The sequence below is a fragment of the Eurosta solidaginis genome, chromosome 3, assembly GCF_040869045.1.
Source record: "Eurosta solidaginis isolate ZX-2024a chromosome 3, ASM4086904v1, whole genome shotgun sequence".
NCBI lineage: Eukaryota > Metazoa > Arthropoda > Insecta > Diptera > Tephritidae > Eurosta > Eurosta solidaginis.
In genome coordinates this window covers 216,822,235-216,836,582 of record NC_090321.1, presented here as the reverse complement: position 1 = coordinate 216,836,582, position 14,348 = coordinate 216,822,235, and the positions used below count along the sequence as shown (strand labels likewise).

Here is a 14,348-nt window from a genome sequence, read left to right as displayed (position 1 = left end):
AAATGTGAGTGCCAGTGCGTATACGTAACATTTTATTATAACGTATAAACAAATAAAAAAATTTGCAATAAATTAATATTGCGACTATAAACTGAGATATAACCTATCCTATGTTTCAAGTTAGATGAAACTACACACGGGGTGCAAAACAAATTCAAAATCGGTTCAGTAGTATAGGAGTCCATTGGCCTCAAACGTGTGACACGTGTTTTTTTATACATTAAGATTATAAATTTATGTTTTTTTAACATTCTTATACTAATCAAACAATTATTCTCTCTTCCCAGAAAGCACTACAAAAACTCTTCGTATGCGGTACCCTGAAATACGGTCAACCTGGTCATTCCATACTCACCAATCCGGGTAATGGCTACGCCAAGTATTGGTGTCGCGCCACAACCGTTGAAAAACTACCTCTGGTGATAGCCACACGTTACAATATACCATTTCTGTTGAATAAACCAGGCTTCGGCAACTATGTGTTGGGTGAAATTTATGAAGTAGATTATAAAATGCTCTCCTCATTGGATAACTTGGAGGACTGTCAAGATGTGTTTAAACGGGAAGTTCAAGATATGAACATTGGTGTAGGTGAAGGGTAAGTAGCAGAAATTTTTCTACAATAAATTTACTTATATACTATAATTTTTTTTTATTTATTTTCTTTTTTATCCCCAGCACCGTTCCTTGTTGGGTATATTTGTTGCAAGAGTACCCGGAAAATCTTCTAACACGCCCATTTTACGCCAGTTATGAGAATAGTTCCACCCATCCTTATGTTATGCGCCATTTGCGTACACACAAGCATCCACCTCAGGAAGATCTCGCCTACTCTGTAGCACAGTGATCTATGTACGCGCTAACAATAATTGTACATTTACAATGTAAATTTTACTTAATTACCTACATACTTAGGAGTAGAGGAGTTTAGACACAAATTATGTTATTTCCATTTAAATAATGTGAAAAAGTATGGAATGAGTTTGGTATGCCAAATAACTTCTTATCGATAGAGAGAGATTTATTTGGGCAATTTATGAATATTCGCTTACTAAACTATAGTATTTATAAGCGAAATTATTTTTACGGTGATTGCTGATTTTCATAATATTGTTTCAAATAATATGTTTTCATTGTTGTAAAATAATGTATGTAACATATATGTAATCATGCAACAATAATTTAAGTATTTTGCGAATAAATAATTTAAGGCAAATTTTTAATGAAAAGAAAACTTTTTGTTTAAATATTAGCTGCGTTTTTTTTACATCTATATATGCACATTGGAGGGTGGGCCGTGTGTAGAAGTCCACGAAAGTGGGGAAAGCTTCTGACCGCCATTCACCTGGGAATGACCAGAGCGATTCTTTTGCATGCGGTTCAAGCAGCTCACTACTGCCGGTCGCTTGCGGCCAAGTATCCTCTGGGTAGCCGCTAAACACCCGTTTAGCGGTGAGCTAATGTAAGAAGGCGACAACCTGGCTAGGCCACTCTGACATAATCGGTTTAAGGGCTAGCCGGAGGAGATCTCATCGGCAGCGTCTGTACACCTCTAGGTGCGGCTGCAAGCGGGCGTCTGTCTTGGAGCAAGCGGCTCGCTATATAAACGTGCCAAGTAATATTTTCAGCCCCGCTGAGCGGGTTGTGCGCTGGGCTTGGGACCCGCCACGTAAAACCATACTCCAATGAAATATAACAACAAGCCTCGGATAAATACGACCATGATGACGACCATGGCAAACGTTTGAAGGACAATGAATTGAGGGCATGCACCTGGAACGTCCGCTCCCTGAATGGGATTGGTGCAGATGCCCGGCTGTTTGATGTCCTCGTCAAAGCAAAATTTGACATCACCGCCATCCAAGAAATGCGTTGGACGAAGCAAGGAAGAAAGAAGATCAAAAATTGTGACATATATTGGAGTGGCCATGCGAATAAGCGCAGTTTCGGCGTCGGATTCGTGGTGGGAGAGAGACTTTGTCGCCAAGTGCTGGCGTTCACGCCTGTGGACGAGCGTCTCGCCACTATCCGAATAAAAGCAAAAATTTTTAATATATCATTCATATGCGCCCATGCGCCGACAGAGGAGAAAGACGATGAGGTGAAAGACACTTTTTATGAACAATTAGAACGCACATACGAGCGCTGCCCCCGTCATGATATAAAAGTCGTGCTTGGCGACTTTAACGCCAGGGTGGGCAAAGAAGGTGTTTTTGGCCCTACAGTCGGAAAGTTCAGCCTACACAATGAAACTTCTCCTAACGGACTGAGGCTGATTGACTTTGCCGGTGCTCGAAACATGGTCATATCAAGCACGAGGTTCATGCATAAAAAGATACATCAAGCTACATGGCTGCCTCCTGATCGAAATACTCGCAATCAGATCGATAACGTTGTGATAGACGGACGGCATGCCTCCAGTGTTTTAGATGTGCGCACGATCCGAGGACCTAACATCGATTCGGACCATTATCTCGTTGCAGCCAAAATACGCACCCGCCTCAACGCGGGTAAAAACAAGGAACAAAAAACACAAGGAAAGCTAGACGTCGAAAAGCTTCAATCACAACAGACTGCCAATGATTTCGCAACTCGACTCTCACACCTGCTCTCTGAGGGCACAACTCATCCTGAAGGAATACAGGAGCAGTGGGAGCATATCTCCAAAGCACTTCGTACTGCCGCCGAGGAAAAAATTGGTTACCGGCGGCCACGAAAAAACAACTGGTATGATGAAGAATGCCGCGTTGCAACCGAAAGAAAAGACGCTGCCTACAGGGCTACGTTAAAAGCGAGCGCGACAAGAGGAGTGTGTGAACGCTATCGTGAGTTGAAAAGGGAAGCGAGACGCCTTTTCAGGGAGAAAAAAGCAGAAGCAGAAAGGCATGAGTGCGAGGAGCTTGAGCTGCTAGCCACTAGGAAAAACGCCCGAAATTTCTGCCAAAAAATACGGCGACAGACGGAAGGTTTTAAGACCGGGGCAAACTCCTGCAGGAATGAAAACGGCGACCTTGTAACTGATGTCCAGAGAGTGCTTAGATTATGGAGGGAATTTTCTCTGCTCTCCTAAATGATGGCAGCAATTCACCGCGCAGAGATGAAGAACCCGATCCCGCAATCGATGATAATGGAATATATGTCCCCGCACGACTATGACGAAGTTAGAATAGCAATAACCAGTTTGAAAAACAACAAGGCCGAGGGCGCTGATGGATTTCCTGCGGAGTTATTCAAGTACGGTGGCGAGGAGTTGGTAAGGCGCATGCAGCAGCTTCTTAGCAAAATATGGGCGGACGAAAGCATGCCCGACGGTTGGAATCTAAGTGTTCTTTGCCCAGTCCACAAGAAGGGGGATACTGCAAAATGCACCAACTATCGTGGAATCAGCCTTCTTAATATCGCATATAAGGTCCTTTCAAGTGTATTGTGCGAAAGATTGAAGCCCACCGTGAACCGGCTGATTGGACCTTATCAGTGCGGCTTCAGACCTGGTAAATCTACCATCAACCAGATTTTCACAATGCGCCAAATCTTGGAAAAAACCCGTGAAACGAGAATCGACACGCATCACCTCTTCGTCGACTTTAAAGCCGCCTTCGACAGCACGAAAAGGAGCTGCCTATATGCCGCTATGTCTGAATTTGGTTTCCCCGCAAAACTTATACGGTGCAAAATGACGTTGAGCAACACCATCAGCTCAGTCAGAATTGGGAAAGACCTCTCCGAGCCGTTCGAAACTAAACGAGGTTTCAGACAGGGTGACCCCCTATCGTGCGATTTCTTTAATTTGATGCTGGAGAAAATTATACTAGCTGCAGAACTTAACCGCACTGGAACAATATACTATAAAAGCGTGCAATTACTGGCATATGCTGATGACATTGATATAATCGGCCTAAACACCCGCGCTGTTAGTTCTGCTTACTCCAAGCTGGAAAAAGAAGCGGTAAAGATGGGTTTGATGGTGAATGAGGACAAAACGAAGTACCTGCTGTCATCGAGCAAAGAGTCAGCGCATATGCGCCTTGGCAACCACGCTACTGTTGGCAGCCATAATTTCGAAATAGTAAGAGACTTCGTTTATTTGGGAACCAGCATCAACACTAGCAACAACATCAGCACTGAAATCCAGCGAAGAATCAATCTTGCCAATAAATGCTACTTTGGACTAGGTAGGCAATTGAAAAGTAAAGTCCTCTCTCGGCGAACGAAAATCATACTCTACAAGTCACTTATCGTACCCGTCCTGCTATATGGGGCAGAAGCATGGACCATGACAACAGCAGATGAAGCGGCTTTGGGAGTGTTCGAGAGAAAAGTTCTTCTCGAAAGATTTATGGACCTCTACGCGTTGGCGATGGCGAGTACCGAAGAAGATTTAATGATGAGCTGTACGAGCTATACGCAGAGATCAACATAGTCCAGCGAATTAAAACCGCGAATGAAAGATGATGCTCCGGCCAAGAAAGTGTTTCTATCGGAACCCGCCTATGGAAGCAGAGGTAGAGGGCGGCCCCAACTCCGTTGGATGGACCAGGTGGAAAACGATTTAAACTCCCTTGGTGTGACCAATTGGCGCCGGTTGGCGGAGCGAAGGAGCGACTGGCGCGCCTTGTTGGACGGCCATAACCGTTTAGACGGTTAAGCGCCAATTAAGTAAGTAATATGTACATATTAGAGATATACGCCGCCGATAAACGCCGCCGCCGCCTCCGATTTTGGTCGTTTTTCGGTCGCCGCCACCTAATGTCAAAAATATCGGCGCGGCGGCGGCGGCCTCCGGCGCGTTACTATATTTTCTCGTTTAAGACTGTTTAGGCCATTTATTGTTCATGTCGAAAATTGGTCGGATATGGTCGATAGTGGTATCGACGGATGCGCATCACTTTCAGTTATAAGAAACTAGGTACCAAGTTATTAAAACAAAACACTAAAAGAAAAGTTATATAATAAATTTATATGCTCACTTTGCATATTTTTTGTTTTTTCAAAAAATTTTTAATGAACAATGAATTCAAATAAAATGACCCACGGCCAACATGTTTTCAAATTGCCCTCAAGTTGTTAAAAAAAAGCAAAATACCCAAATTGCCGATTTTAAAAAAAATTGTATATTGCGATTGGCTGAAGGAATAAGCGAAATCAGTGATGCAAAATCCTTTAGTAGGTTCTAGGGGCATAAGCACCCCTTTGAAAAGATTCTTACCTCATACCTAAGTTGAGGATATACATATGTAAGTATGAGAAGGGTCAATTGGGCTTACATTCAAACATCTGTTGTTTATTTTCGAAACTATGCAAAGCGTCTGAAATTTCGAATTTCACACTTCATCCTTCAACACCCAATTCTCCCGGTTTGACATTTCCTAAAGTTGGCGGCCCTATCCAAAACTAGTCCCTTGGAGTGAATCACATTGATTATAGCCTATCAACCAAGTTTAAATATCACCTACACGTTACGACTCCTTTTACAAATATATTTACCAGGTGAGGCTTTGTCCTTCGCAAGAACACTCAAAGTGGTGAAGTAAAAGCTTTCCCAAGACCGTCGAACTAATGACCGTGTGTGCTACTGCCCTAACGTAGTGGACAGTCGAACTAGTCTGAAAACTGAAGCTACGCCGAAAACAGCAGTTAACATATTTCAATTTAAAATCGGTCGACTTTCATTCTAAAATATCGTTTTGATTTAACGAAGACTATTGAAATCAATGTTGTGAACACAAACGTCTGCAAACTTTGGTCTACATTTTAAAAATTTTATCCAGGGTCCTTGTAAAATTTTAATTATGTAGATGCGCCGAGGATTATACGATTTTCACCCATTCCGCAATGACATCCACTTAGACGAGGGCAGCATCCTTAGCCGAATAGTCACTCCGTAACGTTTCAAGGTGCTTCTAGCTCGGAAGAATAGCTCTACAAAAGCATCCGTTGGAAAGTTTTCGTAGCTACGCCTAGAGCTTCTAGGAAAGTGACGTCGACGGAGGTATGAGTTCGAAGTCGCAGACCTATAGCTTCTATGCTGGTATATTGTGTGAGTTTCAGACGGCGAGGTAGCTACTGGTTGTCGGGATTGCTGCTGTTCGCACATCGGGAATTGTAGCTCTTAAAAACAGCCGAAAAAACTGGGGGCGCCCTGTGAAACGAGAGTCATGAGTATTAATAGACCATTAATAGCAACCGTAAGTCGCCTTCGTGCGTGACCGCCAAGGAGCCACAAATGATTTAAAGAAATTGTGTTCGCGACGATTACTAGGAGTGAACTCTAGGTGAAACTACGCTTTGAACGCCATATACAGACAATAGTGTGACTATTTTATGTATCTCTATTTCTTTTCAGCAGACGTAGCAGTACCAATTCCAAAGACCGGGGTTAGGTTCGAAGCCTCTCTGGAGTAAGCGAACGAGGGACAATCCCTCCGCAAGGAGCTACTCCTGAAAATTTTTGAACGGTCTGCGAGATCTTGAGGAAAAACCCCGGATCTTTCTGAAATGGCCAACACGTTGATTTCCTTAAATACATACAAACAAAACCTTTCCTAAATATTATTTTTTTTAAATAGAAAAATCAAGCTTTTTAAAGTAAGAACACCGGCGTACGCCGTCGCCGCCGCCGATAAAGTGATCGGCGTAAACCTCTAGTACATATACGTTTAAACTTTATATGGACTGCTAAGCGTTAAACTTTATCTATTTACACTTCTGAAATTGCTGCGCAGAAAATTAGTACTCCTAAATTTCAATACGCATAATACTCAGATGCACCTGAAATATGTGGCTATGTTTCACTTCCACACTACCTCTATGTATTACCTCTACAAATGGTGTGTGTCCACTATTCACCGCAACCGATTCTGCTATAGGTTATACACTATGGCCGACAGGGGTGTGTGTCTCCGCTTTTCGGTACAACATGTTCTGTAGCTAGTTATTTAACCACTGCCGCTAGATGAGCCTCCTAAACATTATCTAAGTAAGGATAAGCGTTTTTTACCCGCAAACGTAGACGTATATACGTATAAAACAAACACAGCTATTGAGTATCAGGAACATGACATCAAATGTAATGTTTAGATATGGTACCCATTCAATTATGGTTCCTGAAATATCGGGAACGCTATAAGGAAAATACTAAAAGTAAAGTATCGTTGAGCTCACCTAAATAGTTCCTAAATGATCCCGAAGGCTATCTACAACTAGTTCCGAAAAAATAACTCAATAATTCAGATGCAGTAGCGACATTTTTCGAAAACAGTCTCATAATGATACTGGACAGATTCCTGAAACAATCTAGAAATGGCCCTAACATAATCCCGGTCATTGTGGTTTGGTGGTAGCGTGCTCTGCGTACTACACCAAAGGTCCTTGGTTCAAATTGAAACCGAAACCTCTTTGCAGTAATATCAATAAAAACCCGATACGACGCGGAAACTATACCAAAATATTCGTTAAATGCCACCCACGATTTTCGATTATTTGGAAAAATTGCTCAGTAAAGACATTATTGGTAAACCGACAATGTGAAAGATACCTAGTGATTTCAAAGCAACGATGCGAAATCAAACACAATGGATTTCTTCCTAAAACTCTAAGCGATGTCATGGTTCGGATACTCGAACTAAAATACTAAAGATATCGTCATAAAGATGTCTTCTAAAAATATGGGTATTAAGAGACTAAAGTATAGGTGTGGAGTCGTATAGTATGGGTGTTGTATGGATTTTGTACTGGTCTTGAAATAAAAATTGTGGCCAAGAACTTTAACGCCAGAGTGAGCAACGAATATGGTTTGGGCTTCACAGTCGCAAAACTAGGTCTGAGCGATACGTAACATTATCCTATCGAGTATGCTGCCTGCTTTCACTTTCCGCTGGGAATATGGTGATTCGTAGTACTAGGTTGCATTATGAAAATATCAACCAGGCTATCTCCTATTATCACACATGATTAGTTAAAGTCCTCTATGGTGCAAGATATGCACATTCGACGAGGTCTCAATAATGAATAATAAAACCACCTTTAGGCAGCCAATAAGTCATGTATATCACATTCAACGGCTGCCGGTTCTATGTACCGGAGTCACTCACAGTTTTTACCCCGATCAAGGGCTGTTATTTCTAAGTCTATTTAATTTGTACCTTATCGCTCAATTGTCATCACCGACTACGCTCCTTGCAGCCCTGCTGCTCCTCGTCATCTTAGTAGCTTAGATACTGGTACTGATAGGTCTACAAAAAGAAGTATTTAAAACGGTTGCATTCCTATCAGTATGTCTTGTTGTTCATGCTCAAGTGCCCCATCGAAGTCACGAATTCCATGATCCGATCTAAACGACTACACAAAATACCAACTGTTGCTCACGCCAATCAACGCACCTTGCTTATGGCTACTTATAGTAGCCAGTATCGGAAGTACCAGCCCTGGCCAGGCTCTTCTTTCGTTTTCCGGCACAAGCACCTCACACGGCATACAATCACATAATATTTACGCCTATGGCATCGGCCCAATCCACTTCGTGTCATGGTAGATGCCAGAAACAGACATTAACAGAAACCCCCTGATGGATGTTTTTTTTTTTGCGAGCACTAGATTTTCGCAAGGTCTAGCTTCAATACAATCTATTTGACCTTCGAAAGATCTATAGAACTTATTCACCTGTTGTCCGAGTGGATATCGCCTTGACATAAGTGCGTTATTTAGAAGAGAAAATCGCATAATCCTTGGCGACTAAAACGCACAAACGCAGCACCTCTTGCATTCCAATTTGTCAGTCGATAGGTTATGACAGCACCTCGCAGATCAAACAGAGGATACAATGGCTTCAAAGAATACGCGGAACGTTCATTTTCCGTTCTCCGCCCTTGTCTACTGCATATTCGACAGATGAAACATTTGTTTTGAAAGAACATCGATTCGGCCTTGGCTCACTTCATACTAACTGAATTCTGGAAATCCGGCCAAATTTCCCAGTTGTGCAATAACTATACCCGCGATACCGCCAAATAATGAAGCTGAATTCGGAAATCAGACGTCTTGTAGACCAACACAAGCCAGCCAAATAGGAGGAGCATGTCAAGAACTCCAACCTCTCTGCTGGTATAGGCCAACTCGCAATAACAAGATATTACTTGCTTTTTAGGCTGACGTTTCTAAAGCATTCTTCTTTTGACTCCATTGCCCCATTACAATCTTGGTCCGAGAGGTATACAAACCCATCCGTAAAGTGAAGCCCTCAAAATCAGTAATCTCTGTGACACTGCCCTGTCGATGTTACAACAGTGTGGCATACTTAACAATTCCTATAGATTTGAAACAAACCCCTGAACCAGCTGCTAAAACCTCAGAATCCAGCCAAGCAGGAAGACGCGTATCGAACGATATCCCTACGCCCTTACTGTAATGCCATGTTGAAGGCTTCCTTAAATTTATATAGAAGCACACCACACCGGCCTGTGTTGGTGGCTCTTTACTTGTCAAAGGCTTTTGATAAAGTCAACCTTGGTACCCCACTTTAAGACATAGATTTTAAATCGTTCCCTTTATCTAAAGAGGTAGACCGCCAACAAAGTGAATGGTAAACAAGCGACTTTAGAGTTTAGAAATGAAAAGTCCAAATGAAAGATAATTAAAGAAGGGATGCCACAGCGTGGATGATGCCTTATTCTCACTTCTGCGAAATTCCTACATATCCAAAACTCCAGCATATTATCGTGTGCAGACTGAACTATAATGGCAACGGGCTGGGTTCTTGCATTGGTCAGCTATTGTTCTAAATAAACCGTTATTTCCAATCGTCTCCAATTTTTTCGGCAAACATTTTTTTGAACCCTCTAACATTAGCGTCAGTGGATTTTTCTCGCCTTTTACGACAGGCATGCCTAGCGGTGGAATAATTTTATCTCCTTAACATGCTGGGGTCACAAAATCCTGAAGTCGCGCCAATATTTAAACTGATAGCCAGATTAAGGCAATAACCTCACACATAACTTAATTCAGAAGAGTCAGTGGGTACAAACAAGTATTAGACCTATTAGGCCTAGAAAATACCTGGCGCAGATATGCCTGCCGTAAGAGGCGACTAAAATACCGAAATGGTTCAAGGAACTGTGTAGCGAACTGTGTGCAATTTATAGCTTCTTCAACTCAATTGTCAACAACCTCCCTTACCCGTGGCGAATCCTGTTTATTTAGCAGTGGATGCTCTGGCGACGCCCATGGAAGTAGGGGGTGGGATGGCCTGCATCTCAAGATATTCGGGTTTATACCTTAGTATTGTTTAATACCGGAACGTACCAGATCCATATCCGCCAAAGGACCATCAACATCGATAACACTCCCGTGCATCTATCTATATTGGGTTCTCGGTCATAAGGCGATAGAAGGTAAGGAGAACGCTTATTAATTTCCAAAGGAGGCTACAGTACTCAATGAATATATGGTAGGCGTCTCGACAAGTTTGAAAAAAGTCGTGGACGGGCGAAATAATATCCCCTTTTTGCATCACATGGTTATAAGTTAGGCCTCGTCAGTAAAAATAGGTGTAGGAATTGAGGGCTGCTGCAAAAGTTCTGGCTACTAAAGGCGGCAGCGTTGTCAAATCTTGGGACAGCAATTAAGCTGGTCTCTTAATATTTTCAAGAGTACGAAATTATTTGGTCGTCAAACTTTCGCTTGAGCACATGAGCACATGAGCACATAAGTGTTAAGAGTGTATGATATTAGCCAGTGCTGCCACTTTTAGCAAATAATGCCAGTACAAAACCTTTTAATTTTTTTTTTCCTTGGAATTTTCGAAATGATCATTAACCGTCCTGTTCATAGATGGATACCCCGGTACCCCGGTACTTTTTGCGTATTCAAAAGCCATTTTTACATAATCTACAAATAGAAACGAGTTAAAATTTTGTGGCATCAAAAGAGAGAAAATTTTTTCAAATATATTTTCATAAAGATGGTTTTTTAATATACGACAGCATGACACTGCTAATACGCGTCCAAAAATATCGAAAGAGGTGTCAAAAGAATAATCTCGACAGTAAAAATTGCAGTTGAAGTTGCCGATTTTCATGTGGTTGTTGAAATGTTGTAGTACCCATTGTAACATAGTGTTTTACGCGGATATAGTTTTGCTCTCCAAACCGGTGTTGAACCCACCCAGGGTAATTTTTTATAAGCGCGGCCGAAGGCCGCCAACGCAGAAAGGTGTTCTGCCCAAAAATACTATGGATACCACCCCGGTTTCGGCGGGACCCGCAGGTCATTATTCGGTTTTTCGTCAATATCTTTTGAACGAGTTAAAATTTTTATTTTCCAATTCCGGATTGTTAATATTGATGTCAGGACGCGTCGTTTGACATTTTTCTCGATATTTTTGGACGCGTATTAGCAGACGACCCCTCTACTAGACGCGATTCCCAAGGCAGTCCGCTCTATGTACCGGAGCGATTCGTGATTTTTCCCGACCAAGGACTGTCATTTCAGTGTAACCCCATTTAATTTGTTGCGGCCCTCCCACAAATTGTTTTCCGGCAGCAATCGTGTAGGTTAGGGAAACAGACTCTTAGTCCCTACCTCCGTTTGCACCGTTTGCCAGCATAGAATATTTATGTTTGCGACATCCGCCCAATGCAGCTCCTGCCTTGGGTGGTGCCACTTTCCTAGATATTCTGGTCTCCGCGACGGCAACCCCCCTACGGGTTTCATCGCGCTATGTTGCCAGGTCGCAAACATAAATCATCCGGGTACCCCAGTGCTTGCCCAAAGACGCCCAGTCCCAGGGCAGCAATTGCGTCCTAGCCTTCCTCAACCCAGGCGTAGTTACCCGTCACTTACCCCCAGAGTGGCGACGTCCCCCCCTATGCACTTCAGAATTCTGCGGTTAAACTGTAATGGACTAACTGGAAAGATTACGGGGATAGTCGATTTCATGAAGCGGCATAACATCCGCATTGCTGCGATTCAAGAGACTAAAATCACAGCGAGATCTGCATTGCAGACCTGCTCTAGGTATAATGTCCACAGAAAAAATTGCGAGAGCGGAAATGGAGGCGGCCTCGCGTTTATCATACACCACTCTGTGCAATATTATACATTTGATCCTGGCATCGACCGCAGGGACAATGTCTTAGAACGTCAAGGCCTATCTGTCCGGTCAGGCGATGCAAACCTAGAAATCATCAACATCTACATCCCTCCTGCCACCTGCTGCCGCAGTGGATACCGCCCTAATATCAGCGCCTTACTCACTGGCAACAATCGCATTATCTTAGGCGATTTCAATGCCCATCACGATCTATGTCATTCAAATTTGCGGGCGGACAGTAGGGGTGAGATGTTGGCGGATCAAATAGAAGAAACGACGTTCTGCACAATAAACGGAGACGCCCCCATACGTATGGCAGGAAGCTGTCACAGTTCGCCAGATATCTCAATCCTGAGCGCAACCCCGTAAACTGCGTCAACTGGCAGCCGATGGTAACATTGGCATCCGACCACCTACCTATACTTATTTTGCTCGAGCGTACCGCCGACTTCATCGTCACAGAAAAATGCGCTTTCAAAAACTTCAAAAAAGGAAAGTGGGACGAATACAAATCCCTATCCCGACTGAGCACGCCAAGGGGGGCGTTCCTTCCACAAGGTCATTGAATCCGCCTCGGCACGTTTCATTCCCGCCGGGAGAATTCCCGAAATTCGGCCCCACTTCCCGGCGGAGGCCGCAAATTTAGCGAGAGAACGTGACCTTATAAGACAGCTTGATCCAGGCGATCCCAAAATAAGGGATATAAACCAATGCATCAGATTGCTTGTCGATGAAGACAAGCGGGCGAAATGAGAGGAGCACCTAAGAGGTTGTAACCTCTCTACCGGTGTGGGTAAACTTTGGTCCACCGTAAAGTCCCTATCGAATCCGTCTAAGCACAAAGACAAAGTTTCTATCGCCTTTGGCGATAAAGTGCGGTCGGATGCGAAAAAATGCGCGAGCGCTTTCTGCCGACAATATATAATGCATTCTACGGTCGACAAAGATAGATGGAGGGCCAACAGACACGCACATAAACACAAATTCAGCGCGTCACCAATCACCATCACCGCTAAAGAGGTTGAGGACGCTAAACCATCCAAAGCAGTGGGCCCAGACGGCATAGCAATGCCGATGCTTAAAAGCCTGGGGAAAGAGGGTTTTAAATATTTAGCGCATGTCTTCAACCTGTCTCTTTCCACCTTTGTCATACCCGAAAAATGGAAAATGCCAAAGGTGGTCCCGCTACTAAAGCATGGGAAACCAGCTAACATAGGAGAGTCGTATCGTCCGATATATCTCCTATCGCCAGTAGCAAAGACGCTTGAAGCCATTTTGCTCCCCTATTTCCAAGCAAATTTGTAGCTAGCCTATCATCAGCATGGCTTCAGAAAACTCCATAGCACTACCACCGCGCTAAATCCCCTTAGCACCCAGATAAATTGCGGTTTAAATCAAAACCTCCACCATAGAACAGTACTCGTAGCGCTGGACCTATCAAAAGCTTTTGATACGGTCAACCATGGCTCGTTACTGCAAGACCTGGAAGGGTCTACCCTTCCCCCATGTCTTAAAAGGTGGACCGCAAATTATCTGGGTGGTCGGCAGACATCGGTGCAATTTAGAAACGAAACATCAAAACCAAGAAGAATTAAACAAGGGGTGCCACAGGGTGGTGTCCTATCGCCACTTTTGTTTAATTTCTACATATCTAAGCTACCTTCACCACCGGAAGGAGTCACAATCGTTTCCTACGCCGATGACTGCACAATAATGGCCACAGGCCCAGGCCCACAGATCGATGAGCTATGCAATAGAATAAACGGCTACCTCCCTGATCTCTCCAGTTTTTTCGTCTCGCGAAACCTGGCATTATCACCGACTAAATCTTCCGCGACCTTATTTACAACATGGACGTCCCAAATGTCGACCATTTTGAACATCCACGTCGATGGCACTACGCTACCGACTGTCCTACACCCCAAAATCTTGGGTGTGACGTTTGATCAGGATCTACATTTTGGTGAGCACGCAGCCGCAATTGTTCCGAGAAATCAGAGCCGTAACAAAATCCTCAAATCCCTCGCTGGCAGTACTTGGGGAAAAGATAAAGAAACGCTCATGACTACATACAAAGCAATTAGCCAGCCGATTACGTGCTACGCGTCACCCATATGGTCGCCAAGTCTAAAAATTACTCACTGGAAGAAGCTACAGGCCTGCCAAAATACTGCTCTCAGAATCGCCACGGGATGTCTTCTTATGTCCCCAGAACACCATCTGCATAATGAGGCGAGAATACAACCCATCAGGGAGAGAAATG

General features: G+C 43.5%; 1 protein-coding gene across 1 annotated transcript in view; it reads left to right on the top strand.

Moving 5' to 3' along the window:
* The window catches only part of Tina-1 (Troponin C-akin-1), a 31,548-nt gene extending 30,301 nt beyond the window's left edge, over positions 1-1,247 (top strand). The window contains exons 2-3 of the mRNA XM_067778025.1: positions 288-598; positions 679-1,247. Of these exons, the coding sequence (XP_067634126.1) occupies positions 288-598; positions 679-847 (480 nt within the window). The 3' untranslated portion in view covers positions 848-1,247. The remainder of the gene's footprint in view (positions 1-287; positions 599-678) is intronic.
* The last annotated feature ends 13,101 nt before the right edge of the window (positions 1,248-14,348 follow it).